We start from the raw sequence: 17,102 nt of genomic DNA, 5'->3' as shown, positions 1-17,102 counted from the left end.
TATATTTCCTTAGGAGTGTGAACATATTTCTAATGCTGCTGGTGAGATGCCTGCTTAAATTCAATTGTTGTTCCTCTGTAGATAACCTCTCTATTCCTTCTGGTAGCATTTTAAGGTTTTCCCTTTTTTTATGATTCTCTGAAATTTTACTTTGATTGCTGACTTAATTTTATGATTCTTTTCAGTACTCAGAATTCATTTTCAATCTAAGGACCCATTTATTTCCTCTTTTGTAGTAAACTCCATTATTGTTTCTTGGATGATATTTTTCTTTCCTTCTCTCTCTTCTTTGTCATTTGTTGACCTCTACTAGCTATAATCATGTTGAACCTACCAACTTACCTTCCAAGTTTCACAACTGCTCTCATTTTTTGCTGTAATTTACATATTAATTCCTCACTGATTATCATACCATTGGTTCATTCTCACTTTGACTAGTCCAACATAAACTTTATCAATTGGGATTTCTTTTTAATTTTTATTATACTGACCATATTTTTCAGTTCTAAGATTTTTAGTTGTTTTCATTCAAATTATTTTTTTCTTACATAGTTTTAGCCTCTTTGGTTTCACCATTTCTTGTACTTCTTATAAATTCCTTCTTATGTATTCCTTTTCCTCTCTGATGAACTCCCCAAAAAGTTATAAAAGTCTCCTTCTAATTGTTCTATTATTTGTTTTCACTCACTCATCTGCTGGTTGGTGCACTTTTTTTTTTAGCTGTATTTCTTTAAAGTCCCTCTATTGTGGAATTTGAATTTGCAGACTCTCCCTAAGTAATTTTTTTAACCTCTCTTCCAGCACTCATTCCCTGTAGTTTGTTGGTTCAGTTGCCTTCCCTTGGCCCCTGGGCCTTCAGCTGCAGCCCTGTCTTTCATAATTCCCTTGGATTTTTGCTCCACTGGGCCTGTGAGAACTTGAAAAGCCATCGACCTGTAAAAGACTGATGTTAGTCACAGGATTGTTTCTGTATTCTCTAAGCCTCTATGGCAAAAACGTCATATAGGACATTGGTATATGAAGGAGATGGCACAGCTTTACTTCAGCCTTATTTTCCTATGTGGCAGCCTCACCCCCGTCCCTGGCTCAAGCAGGCTTTAAACTTGCTCCTGTTCCTCTGTAGGATCCATATTCTAGGGCTCAGAAGTCTGATGTTTCAGTCATTCTAACTGCATTGTATTTCTGTTCTGTTCGCTTATTATTCAAGGAAAATCTTAGTTTGTTTTTTGAAATTATGAATCTCTTCTTAGTTTTTATTTTTTATAATTATCGTCAATCATGCTATGTTTTGAAAGCCAGAGGTAACCTCGGTGTTTTAATTTTTAATATCATGCTGACCAACAGTCTTGACTCTTCACGTATGAGAAGTGAAACACGGCATTTTCCCTTTGCCATACTTGGAGTTCCCAGAGGTTAAAAAACATAGACCTTTCATCTTTATTTGCCACTACCTAATAATCTATGGCACATCGTAAGCATGTAATACACATTTAAATGTATTTAGTGGCTCTTCATCTCATCTTTTATACAAAAAATTCATTCTACATGAATTGAAAGATAAAGGAGAGAGCCTTCATCCTATCCTTTCCCCATATTCAGATATATAAAGGATCTAAACCTAAATCTGATTTCTGAAGGTATTTAGAACTCTCTTCTATCTTTAAATACTTAATCACATGTCAGTGAATTTACTTTTTTGGTAACTAACTAACTAACTGGTAAAAGATGTATCAAAAGGAAATGTTTTTCCAGATTTATCAAAATAGAATATCAAAGGGGTTCTGAATTAAGATGGCAGAGTACAAAGAGCCTGAGTTCATCTCCTCCCACAGAAACACCAAAACTACAACTACACGTGGAACAGCTATTTCTGAGAACAACCTGAATACTAGCAGAATAGATTTTCTACAACTATGCGTATAAAGAAAAGGTTACATCAAGACGAGGAGGAGGAGCAGAATGGTGTTCTAATCAGAACCCACACAACTAGTATAGTGGCACACAAGCAGCAGGAATATCAGAGCTGCAGAGGTGCTCCCTGAGGAGCAAGGGTTCAAAGCATCACCTTGGGCTCCCCATCCCAGGGGACTTGCACTGGAAAGAAGAGCCCCATCTTTGAAAATCACTGAGGACTATGTCCAAGAGAGCTGGAGGGCTGTGGGAAACCAAGACTCTGCTTTTGAAGAGCTGGTGCACAAACTCACTCCAGATTCCAGTGCAGAGGCAGTAGCTTGAAAAGCACCTGAGTCATGAGATTCATTGACTGATTTTAGGGCATGTGCCAGAGTGGCAGGAATCTGTTGGAACTTTCTCCAGGTACAGAAGTGCTGAAAGGCAACATGTTTTTAAACTCTCCTTCTACCTAGCTGACCTAGTGCTGGGAGGCACCATTTCTGTCATTATCCATCAACCCAGCTAACAACGCTGGGCACCCTGTCCCAGTGTTCCCAAGGACCTGCCCTGCCCAGCTCACCTACTTTGGCAAGTTCATCCAAAGTGGCTCCTTCTCTGCCCAACCTGGCAAGCTGCCTTGGATGACAATGGTGTCCCTCCAAAGCAGCTCATGCACTGAGGGGCCATCCCACATTGTGGGTGTCCTCAGCTGGTAACTGCATCCCTCCAAAGCAGCAACCACTTTGGGGAGGAGTCAGCTCCACCCATCAGGGTGCCCACAACAGTTAGAGTCAGAGGTTACAGCCAGCTGGCCTGGGGGGCTACCCCCAGTGCACCTGCAGCAGTCACAGCCCAACCACCCACAGGAAAAGTACACACTGCCCTGGACCACCTGACTCTGGTGACCACAGGGGATTGTGCCTCTGGGCCCAACAGGACACTTTCTACATAAGGCCACTCTTTCAAGACTAGGAGACATAGCTGATTATTCTAAGTACCTAAACAAACACAGACTTAGGCACAATGAGGAGACAAAGGAATATATTTCAAATAAAAAAACAAACAAAACCTCAGAAAAGAAGCTAAATAAAACATAGATAAGCAATTTATGTGATAAAAAGCTCAAATAGGCTCACCAAACTTGGGAAACAAGTGAATGAACTCAGCAAGCTCTTCCGCAAAGAGAAAATATAAAAAAAAGAACCACTCAGGACCAAAGGATACAATAACCGAAATAAAAAATATAATAAGGGGAAGGATCAGCAATCTGGAAGACAGGTTAGTGGAAATCACCCAATTGGAAGAGCAAGAAGAACGAATAATTTAAAAATGAGTATAGTTTAAGAGACCTCTGGAACAATACAATGCAAACTAAGATTTGCATTATAGGGATTCAAGAAGGATAAACAGAAAGGAATAGAAAAACTTTTCTACTTTAATGACTGAAAAATCGCAAACAATCTAGCCTTACAACTGACACCACAGAAATACAAAGGATAGTAAGAGAGTACTACAAAAAATTGTACACCAACTAATTGAACAACCTAGAAGAAGTGGATAAATTCTTAGAAAATCTCAGCAGACCAATTGCTGGTAATGAAACTGACTCAGTAAAAAAGCAAGTAAACAAAAAACCAAAAAACTCCCAACAAACAAAAGTGTAGGACCAGATAGCTTCACAGGTGAATTCTACCAAACCTTTAAAGAAGAGTTAATACCTCTCCTTCTCAAACTATCCCAAACAACTGAAGAGGAAAGAACAATTCCAAACTCATTCTATGAAGCCAACATTACTGATACAAAAACCAGATAAAAGCAGTACAGAAAGAGAAAGTTACAGGCCAATATCCCTGATGAACATAGGCAGTACACTGTTTGACATTGGTCTTAGCAGTAGTTTTTTGCATCTATCTCTTCAGGCAAGGGCAACAAAAGTAAAAATAAATGTGACTGTATCAAATTAATAAGCTTTTGTACAGTGAAGGAAAGGATCAACCAAACAAAAAGGCAAACTACTGAACAGAAATATGTATATACTTTGATTAAATTGTTTTCAGTTTAATTTACCATGGTATAAATAGGATCTGTAACTCAGCAGCAACCTCCCATGGCATCTCTTAAATGTCATCAAACATAACATAGCCAGAGTTATCTTCATAAAACAAAAGTCCTATTATATACTTACCTTAGAACACTCCATTGCTTTCCCTTCATCTACTAAAGAAAATCATAACTCCTTATCTTGAATATTAGTATCTCAGTGTTCACTGTGCCATTTTCACAATAACCAAAGGTAGAAACTCGTGTCCATAAACAGATGAATGGATAAATAAAATGTGGTATATACATACAATAAAATATTATTCAGCCATAAAGAGGGGAATGAACTTCTGACACCTGCTACAATATGGATTAACCTTCAAAACATTATACTGAGTGAATTATGCCACACACAACAAAACATATATTGTATGAATCCGCTTATATGAAATATATACACTAGCCAAATTCATAGAGAAAGAAAATAGATGAAAGATTACCAGAGAATACAGGGAGGGGGAATGGGGAGTAATTGCTTAAACAGGGTTTCTGTTTAAAGAGAGAAAAATGTTTTGGAGGGACTTCCCTGTGGCACAGTGGTTAAGAATCCACCTGCCAATGCAGGGGACACCGGTTTGAGCCCTGGTCCGGGAAGATCCCACATGCTGCAGAGCAACTAAGCCCATGTGCCACAACTACTGAGCCTGCGGTCTAGAGCCTGTGAGCCACAACTACTGAAGCCTGCATGCCTAGAGCCCGTGCTCCGCAACAAGAGAAGCCACTGCAATGAGAAGCCCATGCACCACAATGAAGAGTAGCCCCCCCCACTTGCTGCAACTAGAGAAAGCCTGTGTGCAGCAACGAAGACCCAATGCAGCCAATAAATAAATAGATTTATTTTAAAAGTTTTGGAAATAGACAGTGATGGCTGCACAATATCATGAATGTAATTGATGTCACTGAATTGTACCATTAAAAGTTGAAATGGCAAATGTTATGTTTTATATATTTTTTACCTAATTTTTAAAATTAATGTAATTATTAATAATGTAGCATACCCAAAATTATTGAACTGTACACTTTTAATGAATGAGTTGTACGGTATGTACATTATATCTCAATGAAACTTTTTTTTTCTTTAGTACTTCTTATCTTGGCAGACCAAATCCTTCAATATTGGACTTCTCTCTAGGACTCGATAGCCTCATCTCACACCATTCATGCCATGCAACCCATGTTCTAATCATACCAAATGATATGTCACTCCTTGTCTACCCTGTGCTTTTTCATGTCTTTATACTTAAAATTTTCTGAGCCTTTAGTCTAGAAGAGTAGTTTGTAATCTTTTTTGTTCTGAGGACTTTTACAGTCTTAAAAAGTATTGAAGACTCCAGCAAAATTTTTGTGTATGTGAGTTACATCTATAGCTATTGTGTTAGAAATTTAAACTAAAAAATTTGTTTTGATATGTATTAATATATTTTAAAAAACAAAAATGAATTGACTGCATATTAATATAAGTAACATCTGCAAAAATAGCTGTATTTTTTTAAAATGAGAAGACAGCATTGTTTTATCATTTTATAAATTTGTTTACTGTCTGGATTACTAGAAGACAGCTGGATTCTCACATCTACTTCGTACAATCTGTTGTGTTGTTTTAGTTGAAATTTGTGAAGAAAATCCAGCTTCACACAGCAGTGAAGTTGGAAAAGGAAGGAGGGTTTTAATAGCCTTTTCAGATTATTCTGGATATGATTTTATACTACAACAACACAAGTGGTAGTTACTTAAAGGTTAGCTTCAGTGTGGAATCAGAAACCATAGTGATGAACTTTTCCTATTCTGTTACATTAAAATTCATTGGTCTATCTTATACTCTGAATGGATCATTTACCCAGGCATGATTTTATCACGTCATTTGGAAAATATTGGTTCCCTGAGTTATGCATATCCTCCAAATGCTGACAATTTCAGCATGCAACACCTCCCCACCCCGAATCACTAGTAATATCACTACCCATCTCATCAGAAAAACCTTTAAGTGTTGGGAAGCTACCAAGCTAACTGTGGTGGATACAAGTCTTGAAAATTTTAATTTTTACTTGAAATCTTGATTTTTATTATTTGCAATAAATAATGTAGGTCATTTTCCTTGGAGTGACAGACTCATTGTATTTAGTCTGCCATACACCCAGGTTTGAATAACCATAGTTTGTCTGTTCCTCATTCTTTTAAGTAAAAAATGATATTCCTTAAAAAAAAAGCATAATCTCAAATAATGACAGAAATACATGGTATCCTTCAGGCAACTATACTTCAGAATGCATCAAAGTTCCTTATATGTATTTTATAATATCACACAGCATATTAAAGAGATGTGTATTGAAGGATTAATATTTAATAAAATTAATTATTTTACTTTTTCTTCAAGGACATTCTTAAGTGAAACTGGCTCTTTTTTTTTTTTTTTTTTTCCTGCTATTAAGTGGCAGTGAAAAATACAATGACTACTAGTACTGTTTGGTGCCACTGTATTGATTAGTGCTAAGGTACCAGCAATTTAGCCACAATGGCTTTTGCACCATTGGTGCAAATGTCAACATAGTGGAAAGGCAAATAGCTAGTATTATTATGAAAATAATTTTGATCTCTTAGACTCCTTGAACATGTATTGGGAGACCCTAGGAACCACATTTGGGGACCACTGGTCTAAAATTCTTCCTCCTCCTCTCTTCTCCACCTGGCTCAACAGACAGACTCCTATTGATCCCTTACAGTTCCTCAACTCATCTCAGTGGCATCCTCTACGCTTCCCCAGAAAGATTATTTATTCTCTAGGCCTTGAGTATATTATAGATTCTAGTGAATTTCAATGTCTGTTTACTCATAGTTTTCTTCTTAAACTATGGCTTCTAAAGGTCTATGGACTCATATTCATCTTTATACCCAGGGTACCTGACTGACAAAGAATCTGGAGCACAGAAAATGAATGTTAGTTAATAGATTACAGATGCAACATAAGCACTTCCAACTCTGAATTGTGTCAGTCTAGGAAAATGGAGGGAGGACCAAAGAGAATTATAATGTAAACTTCATAGGGATATACCCAAAGAATCAGTAAGTCTCGAATATGTCTCAACTCTATGATCAGTACGGTTATAGTTGCATCTTGATATATATACACACACACACAGGGAAGCCAAAATGGCATGTGCTGGAATATACAAATTGTTATGAAATTATCAACAAGTATAGTAACCTAGAGAATAAAGAAACAAGAATGTGTATTTGTATATGCTTGAAAGTACACACTTGAACTGATTTGGAAAGGCTTTCAGATTTGAATAGGCAAAAAGGATTGTGAGGATATTAAATATTGAAAGAACAAAATTGTGACAGGCTTAGCATGGGATGGCAATGTACAATAGGGAGTTTGATGTGTTTTTCACATGAGTAAGCATATGAATAGATGCTGGATCTCACTAGTTATCAGGTAAATGTATATTAACATAAGTTGACTATTTTTACATATTAGTCATAAGCTAATAAAAATTATAAAATCACTGTCAAAAGTGTAGGAAAATGGATCTTTTTATAAACAGTTAATGAAAACATAAATTGATATGGTCTTTTTGGAGAAATTTGACCAGTTCTAAAAAAAATAAATAAATAAAACAATGATTGATTTTGCAATTCTATTTCTAGGATTCTACGCTAAAGAAATATTCACATGTGTGAAAAAACATATTTATGTGCACAGATGTTCACTGTGACATTGTAGGTAGTGATAAGACACCAAAAACAACCTAAATGATTGTCAGTGAGAAAATGGTTAAATAAATTAGTTTACTCTTAGTATAGGATAGATACAGGCTTTCAAAAGAATAAGATAGAGCCTTATCTTAAATAGCCTTAAAAGCTTTTAAAGATATATTGTAAGTGAAAAAAAGCAGGTGAATATTGTATCATTACATTTTTGTAATTACAAATGATACACATACCTAAAGAAAATTCTGGAGGCATAACAGCTGTCACTTACGAGTAAGTAAATGGAATTGATGTTGCAGGGATGAGGCAGAAACTTCAGTTAAAAATCCATATTACTTGAACATTTTATAATTTATGTATTATTTTGCAATTTAAAAAGTAATGAAAAAGACTGACATCAGTATAGTGAAATTGGGAAAGTGAGGAATATATGGAAATCACATAGAGATAGAGAGAGATGCTGAATGAGGAATATGAAGATTGTCCCTGTAAAAGTTGGATGACAGGAAAGAGGTTTCTCTAAATTATAACATGTAGATAATTCACACAATATTATGTTTGAGTCCTGTAAAATATTAAAAGTATTGTCCTGTAGAATATTAAAAATATTTTTAAAATATTAGATTATTTAATAACATTTTCTCATCAAGACTGTCATATATATGCACACAAAAAATCTGATACTTGAGAAAATAAAATTCACTGAATATAATTAGGTAGATATTCTTAAAGATATAATTTCACCCACTGGAAGAAAATAAAATTAGTAAGTTTTATACTGAAAAATTATTTTCCATGAATTTTAATACACTTATTTATAAGAAACGTTATAAAGGAATATACTGAACGTTCCATGATTAGAAGCTAATAATCATAATATTCACACTGTACATGCTAGCAGTTAATTACTTCTTTGACTTTTGGGGGTTTGGATGCTATAGTTTCACTCATTCTTGAATATAAACTCTAGGAAAATATAATTGCTACATGCAATTACCACTCTAATTTCTCTACTACTCCAAATGATACTTGTTTCCACCAAACTGTTTAAAAATAAATTGTTGTACTTACTTTCAACGATTACTTGTCTGTCTTCCCAGTTATCTTTAATAAGCTGTATATTTCCAAAGTGTGCATCGCTGTAGAAGATTCGGTTGGTGCCTTTTCTTCTTTGATTATAGTCAAAAGCCAAAGCTATGACATTCTTGAAATAATGTGGATTTTCGTATGGCCTTATTGGTGAATTTAAATTGGTTTCATCAGAAAGATGTATACTTTTTAATATTGTTCTCCCTGAATACAGCAAATAGCCTTCATGCCTTAAGCAAGTAACTCCATCCTCTGCCAAATATCCATGGGCACAAGCACAAGTTCTCTGGGAATTTCCTCGATAAAGACAGAGTTGCTGACATCCCCCATTGTCCTTGGCACAAACATTGGTCCCTAGGGAGAGGAAAAAGATACACACACGCATGTTTGTGTTTTTTCTTAGAAAAATATTAAAAATTTAATGTTGAATATTCTGGGTTATTTTATGCTTAATTTTTAGACTGGTCAGTATAAATCCAAACACTATAAAGTACTGCTATTTTTAATCACTTCAGTTTAAAACCTGGGATTTTTTATCTCAAAGATCACATTCTTCTGCTCCCCTGACCATCCAAAGAGAAGCATAAAAAATTTCCCTTAATCATCCAGTTAAGTGCATAACTCTTTTGAAACTTGATACTGAGATTACAATAGGTTGTATATATTGTAATCTTTGGTACAAGTAACTGATTCACTCAAAACATGAACTGCATTCACCAAAGAAATATGCAGTACCTTAAACTCGGTGTCTTTGAAGTATATAAGATATCAAAGAAATTTATGGCTCCATTGTGCCTACCTTCCTAAGTATATTGGGCATAAGTTTTTCACTCCAGTTTTGAGTGAAGATGTAACATGATATTAAGATTTCTACGTCAGACTAATTCTCCTCTATGAATTCATCATCCTCTCCAAAATTATTATACCTTCCTTTGATGTCAAGAAAATTAATTACAATTTACTCTAATGGACACTTAAAATGAACATTATCTTAATGGAAGTGATATTAAAAAAAAATCCAAATCATGTAATATCAGTTTCAAAACATATTTTAAAGAAATGATGACTCTGGACTTATTTCACACTAATAGCAACCTTCTGGAGCCATCATCACTTTATGTATTAAAATATAATCTGACATGAAAACAACCTTTTGGGCCAAGTAATGTGGCATATTTAGTTAGTTCTAAATAAAGTGTGTGACTATTAAAAATATATATATATATTATATATATATATATATATATATATATATATATATATATATATAATCAAAAAAACCATTTTGGCTGCTTTTTACTCTCTAATATCCTAATTGTGCTTTGTATACTTCGTTGAATATGTATATTTATCAAGTGTTTCTATATTACTTAGTCTAAACCTATACTGAAGCCATACCAGGTATATAACATGTCCATATACATGCATTGTCCTAGGCAAAACTATCCATGAACTATTATATATTCATTTCATTAGGCTACTATATGATTTTTGTAGGAAATTAGATGTAAAAAAATAGGGTCTTGAGGTTTTGGACTCATATAAGAATTAATCCCTAACTTAAGTTTGATAAATAAATGTCAAAAAAAAAAATAAGAGAAAGAAATAACATAAAACATATTTATCATACAAAAGTGCTGACCTTTCTCTCTTACTCTGTTAAAGATTTTAACCTCCTTCAGGTTGACTCCAAGACCCGTTCTCATGGTTACAGTTTCTGTGGCATCATTCTTGTGGCCCCTTCTGATGGACCCGTTGGCATGTGCTCTGCCAAGAAATTGAACATACGTGATCAACAATCTTTAATCCAAATCAAGCCAGTTATTTAAGCTGAAGGTAACAGATGGCCCAGCAGAAGGGAAAGAAACCAACATTAGTCTGTGACATTGAAAGGGTTGAGCCTGGAATAGCAAGAGTGACTGCCTCTTCTGTGGAAATTACATGGTTTTGTGAGATCCTTTCTGTGACCTTGCTAAGGAATGGCTAATCCTACAAGGGTAAAGCAATTGGCACTAAAATAACATTTTGAGACTCAAGTACTTATGAAAAAAATAAATTACCTGTCGGACCAGTAGATGTAAGCCCCAAAGACTGCAACTGAAAACATATCCACATTGCTCCCTGACAGCACCGTCTCTCGATTCCCGCCAGTCTCAAGGTCAATTCTTTCTATCTTGTCTGTACGAGCATCACACCAATACAATTTATTTTCCTAAGGTTGATTGAAAAATAGTATTACAAGCTGTTTTTGATTGTTTTATAAAGAAAATAAGAACACTAAAAGTAGACTAATGCAAGTTGGCAGTTAATGCACTTTCAATGCTTAAGAAATCCAACAGACCTCATAGTCAATGGAGATGCCATTTGGCCATGCTATTCCCATGCTTACGAGGACAACCTTCTCTGAGCCATCTAAACGAGCCTTTCCAATGGATGGCATCTGTCCCCATTCAGTCCAGAACAAGTAGCTGAAATTAAATTGCAGGTAAATGCAGATAAACACAAAACTGCATATTATTAATAACAACAGCAATACCATTCATACTAACAGAAAATAATACCATTTAAAAATCAATATATGTGTGTATTGTTTGCAATAAAGTAATTTTTATTATTAAAAAAATTTAACCATTCATAGAAATCACAAGGAAGAATTTCCAAAATACCTTTTGTACACACTGCTCCCTATCTGAAATGCTTTTTTTCAATCTACTTGCTTAATTCCGTTTTTTTAATATATCAAACATTTCCCTCAAGAAGCCTTCTGTGTTCTCCCTGATTATTGCACCATATACTCTGCTTCATAGCATGAATTAGAGTGGCAAATTTACACTTGTGTTTCCTTACAAAGTTACTTTTTATTAATATTTTTTGCTCCCATTAGACTTTAAGCTCAGTGAGGACAGTGATCGTTTTTCTTATTCACTATTATACCTACAGCACTAGGTAATTTATGAATGTATACATGAATGCATTATAACTTTCAATTCTGTCCACTTAGATTGCTAAATGGCTATGCAACTTTGAATTTTATAAATCATCTTGTGAAGGCATCTTAAAACATGAATTTATACAAAGCAGACATTCTTATTTTAGTAATCTTTTAACGTAATTTGGAAGGACTGTGGAAGAAAATAAAATATAGAAGAAAGAAAATCCATGGTATGCTGAAATATAACATGTCAAAAAATGAAATGTTAAAAAACAGAAGGTACATAATCCATGTTTCTTTCACCTATTCATTCAATAAATATAGTATTTATATTACAATACAGAAATTCATGCTTTCAGATAAATCAGATCTATTCTTTTGAAGTTATGCCCAGTGAAGTTTTATTCAGCTGTCAGATAACAGCAATGACTAAAGTTTAGAAAAATATGGCAATCATTGATTCATTCAGGTAAAAATGAGTGTGTATTCTGTGCATATCTGAATACATATATAACAGCAATCATACACAAGAAGAGAAAGTGAGACTGCATATAGGAAAAGCAAAGAAGACCTACATTCATATTTTATATTATTTATCCATGAAAAATGATAAACTACATAAAATATGTATTTCCTTTATGCATATTGTTTTGATTTATTTTAAAAGTTGATTTTTTTCCCCTGAAAATGCTGTACAAAATAAATGCATTGGACTTTTACACCCAGACAAATATGAGGTGTGGCTGGAATCCCAAGTATATTAATCCTGAAGAAACTTTCATTCATATTTACAAGCTCTATAAATCAAAAAGGGAAAACTTTGTAGCAAGAAATCCAATTAATATTGGTTAGATCTAGGTTGAAGCAGGCATGGAAATATCTATATTTCTATTAAAATTACGATTTTTAAAGCTTTAAGGGACATTGCATTAAAAAATTATTAAAAATAAAAACACTATTTTAACTGAGAGGTAAAATGTGTTGCTTCATTTAACTTTGCAAGGAGAAATTTTAGCATTACTAATGACATTAAAATGACAAGTCAGTAGTCATTTGCTAAGATGACAGGGATGTTACACTGTGAAGGAGGCATTTTGGGAGCCAAGACAGACCTGCCCTTATTTATTCAATCTGATTCTTGTCATCTACTTTTAATACACTCCAGAGTTCAAATATGGAAGGCAGTGGGTATAATATACCTTTTATTTAATAGTAATCTTTCAAATGTACTAAATGACTAATAAAAATATTATACCGAGTGAGTAGGTCAAATCAGCCATTTAACATATTTAATTCTCACAACTTTGGAAATTGCAGTTCAGGAAGTTAATGATCCACAGTCACATGGCTGATAGGGGAACTGCACTCAGGCTTTACTTACCCAGGGCTATACCTTCTTCTCTATGCTGTCTCACCAAATAGAAATATAATACAACAATATAATAATCTTAAATCAAGTGATATTTTCCCCTAAGTATAAGGAGTATAACAAAGATCTCCATACTTGAAAAACAAAACAAAACATGAAAAAGGTCTTAGTATTAAAAATAAGTCTTTTTCTTTTTTCCCCTAGTAGTTCCTATTTATTTGAAATTTGCAGTACTTCTAGGCAGGAGGCTTAGATGAATGGCAACAAAATTAGGAATAAAAAAATATTCAAAATAAAACTATCTTGAATACAGATTTTACTCAAATTTTCAGCAATAATTTGACACACTGTCACAATATGTAAAGCCAAAGCTGACTGCAAGCATCACTTTTATGGCTAAAATATTTATCAACTTAATACAACTAAAAGATTCTACACTTGCCAAAATTAAGCAACATTTTATGATGGTCAGGCAAAGAATAATTTATTTGCTCCTTAAACTGAAATTGGAAGTAAAGAATTGAATAGAATTAGGTTAATCTAGCCCTGAAAATACTTTCCAAGGCTATCCCAGATCCAGAAATTTTCAAAATCGTCAAAATCAAATGCTGTATTATATGATCGACATTTCTCTGGATAATAATTTGTTCTACACTGAAAATTCCCTTATTTACAGAAGCTTATAGTTACAGAATTTAAAAACACAAAATTTAAAAAAGACATTCAAAAGTGGTTTGAAGGATTATAGAAATACTATCAGAAATTATCATAGCACAAATATCCCTATTGTCTTAATTAGACACAGAAGTTCTTGGCAGGAACATGTGCAAAGAATACATATCGCAAGCTAACTTCCAATTAATTATTGACATTTGGTTAATAGGTAGAAGACTCCATTTGGTAGTGTTGGAGTTTCCAAAGGCCTAGCATACACTTACTGGTCCCCAAAAGTTTTTAAACTTACCGTATGACAACTGTACTGATGTCAGAATTAGTTTACACACAGGTGCTCTTATAAAGGAAAACAAATGTTTTTATGTCACAATTAGTCAGATTCAAGCTGAAAAATATACTTTCAATGTATTATAAATGTCCTTGAATAATTTCAAATAAATATTTTTGGGGAAATAAGGCCAACCTGAAAACTAAGCTCCAAAGTTGGTGGGGAAAGAGTAAAGGAGTATGGGCAAGAAAGAGAAGAACGAACGTGTCTAAATTGTTAAAGAAATAGTATTAAATATGATTCTTATATTTTAAATATATGAACAATAGTGAAAAGCCACTAATTTGAATCAATCATTTTCTTTTAATTTAAGGTTTTTTTGACTGATAAACTGTTTCTCTGGAGCACAGATCTGGGTTGCAGTTTTTACGATATATTTGCTATTTCTTCCTATTCCTATCCTTCACCTAAGAGAGTATGAAATAGATACTTATCAGATATGCTAGAGAAAACCTGAAATAACCAAAAATTGCCATGCTGGCACAAAAATGAAGATCACATAATTCTCTTATGTAGGCAGTTGCCTTGGTTGAAAAGAGAATCAAGAATGTCATTGTGTCCTCTGCGAGAGTGGAGGTCAACAGTGTGTTAGTTTATCTGTAAAAATAACAAAAACAAAAAACAGAAGCCCTGTAGGCTTTTATATATATTATATACATATAGTATATATTTTATATGTAAGGAATAGTAGCTTAGCAGTTTCACTAGAATCACTTAAAACACATATTAATTGAATACCTTGTAGGCCAACGTGTCAATGTCTCCATCTTCAGGCTAAAGCACAGGGAAAATAATATAGTACTGTCAAAGTCTGAATACATTTCATGAATATGTGAATTGGCATCCTTCATCGCCTATGAGGAATACAGTGTATTCCTCTATTCCTGGGAGGGCTTCTTCACATTTCCTTTTTCTTCATTTCTGTGCAGTTTTTGTTTTGAGAAAGTATTACGTGCCAATCCCAAATCACTTTTCAAGCCCTGAATTGCTTAGAGGCTCCTGCAATATAAAAAGAACTCAACCACAGATAGCAGAACACTCTGCTAAAAGGAAGAGAGTCTAGAGGCAGTAGAACCTTGAATACTACTTTCTAATTTTTTTGTTTTTGACAGTGGTTCGGTGGATGATTCTCAAATGTATCCTTTCACTGCAGTCATGCACTCATTCAACAAATATTGATTAGGTACCTATTAAGTGCTAGGAACTGATAATATGAAATGAATTGGACTTAGTGACCCTTATGAAGGTCACTGTTTAATGGCAGAGGCAGATGGGTAAGTAAAGAATCACCTGAGAAAAATGCTACCAGCAATGCTTAAAACTTGCTAGTTGTAAGTCTCTGTACGACATGAAAGTAGGGGCTTCAACACTGAAACTGTGGAAGTGCTGTGGTGAGAGAAGTTATTATTCCTACAAACAATTTCAGAAATAAACCTTTCCTTTGAAGCAGAATAAACATACAGGCCAGCTGGGTTGTTCTCTCCTTACGTTTAAGCTTAAAAAATATTTTTAAGTTATTTGTTCGTCAGGCCTTGTTCTGGTTTTTGTTATTCTTAAGTTTTACATTAGATTCCTTCTTGACTCATTACTTTCCAATATGAAGTAATTATATAAAACAATTATTATGTGTGTACCCAGCCAACACTGGAGAAGTATGGAGAAAAAGGCTTTAGAAAGAAAAATTTCTTTGGCATCTGTAATTCCATAGCATGTTAGGCTTATCACCACAAATTATATTTTTAATTCCGTATTTTATGTATCTATTTACGCCCTGCCTCCTTGCCCATCCTTTCAATAAATATGTACATATACATATACATTTATGTGTACATATATGATATTAGTTTGCTATTTACATGGTTTAACAATGGTTTTCCTGAGTGGTCCATCTTTTATTCACTTTTGGTATTTTCAGTATATAATATTTGATGTTTCCCTATAATCTATGAATTTTCCTATGAAATATTTAACACTGAGATGCCTAGGGCCTAGACTCCTAGTGCTCATGAGTTGATTTGGAATTCTTAAAATATTATACAGAAAATTTTAATTTGTTTCATGAACCTCAAACCATCTTATATATCAGTCATATGCAACCTATCCTGGATATCCCACGTCGAAACACACTGAGGAGATTTCTATAGGTAAATAGAGAAAGGAATATCTTAAACTTCTCTTTTACCCTTTACCACATTTTTATTGGTCAGATCCCTTAAGAAATTAGGAAAAGGTCCTACAGTTTTGTGTGGCTATCGCTGGTCTCCATTCGACATAGCTTTGGTGGTCTGGACCAGGGGCTCCCTCTTACAATGGGAAGTGGCATGACCTTTCTGGGTTCTCTTCCTCCTCCACCAGTTCAGAGCTGCAATGATAGCCCAGGGCATTTTGATAATTTCTAGTCCTTCTTTTCTCGTTTTAGCGGGAGAGGTAAGGTCCAAGATTTATGTTTAGAGGCTAAGAAATGAGAATAAAGCATATTGGAAAAAAGTAGGTGAGACCTAACTATCTGAAAGAAGAGTGTCTACACTAGAATTTTTTGGAAAATTCCTAATGAAAAATAGTATCGCACTTTTCTTTCATTTGTCCTTATAATTTGTTTGTATGCCTCTCTCAGAGACTTGTAGAAAAAGGTGGCTGTGATTTGGGGAATAATTGTGGTATTTCTGAATTACTTGACCATCATGGTATATTAATATTATAAACTATCACCCTGATTCCACCACTATTTCTATTGCAAATCAAATTTAATTCCTTCTTTTTTATATGTTACCTCGTCTTCAGATGCAAAATACATTGATACTTTAGGAGATGGTGTTAAACTATGCTATACTTTTGCTATCTCAACAGATGTTAAACTGTCATTCAAGACCTTCTGTATATTATTGAGCATATTCCAAAAGCATATATGTATATGTAGTCAACGAAAGACCATTTAACAATATGTACTTTTTGAACACCAAAATACCATGTAAAGCTGAATCTTTGCCATGGAAAGAAACACTTTT

The 17,102-nt window shown here is 34.1% G+C and overlaps 1 protein-coding gene across 1 annotated transcript in view; it reads right to left on the bottom strand.

Moving 5' to 3' along the window:
- The window catches only part of LRP1B (LDL receptor related protein 1B), a 1,676,205-nt gene that overhangs the window by 475,738 nt on the left and 1,183,365 nt on the right, over positions 1-17,102 (bottom strand). Inside the window, exons 39-42 of the mRNA XM_068543688.1 lie at positions 11,135-11,261; positions 10,854-11,005; positions 10,436-10,560; positions 8,776-9,147 (exon numbers count right to left, since the gene is read on the bottom strand). Of these exons, the coding sequence (XP_068399789.1) occupies positions 8,776-9,147; positions 10,436-10,560; positions 10,854-11,005; positions 11,135-11,261 (776 nt within the window). The remainder of the gene's footprint in view (positions 1-8,775; positions 9,148-10,435; positions 10,561-10,853; positions 11,006-11,134; positions 11,262-17,102) is intronic.

The sequence above is a fragment of the Eschrichtius robustus genome, chromosome 5 (genome assembly GCF_028021215.1).
Source record: "Eschrichtius robustus isolate mEscRob2 chromosome 5, mEscRob2.pri, whole genome shotgun sequence".
Taxonomy (NCBI): domain Eukaryota; kingdom Metazoa; phylum Chordata; class Mammalia; order Artiodactyla; family Eschrichtiidae; genus Eschrichtius; species Eschrichtius robustus.
The sequence above is the reverse complement of the archived record's forward strand: the minus strand, read 5'-3'. Positions and strand labels throughout refer to the sequence as shown.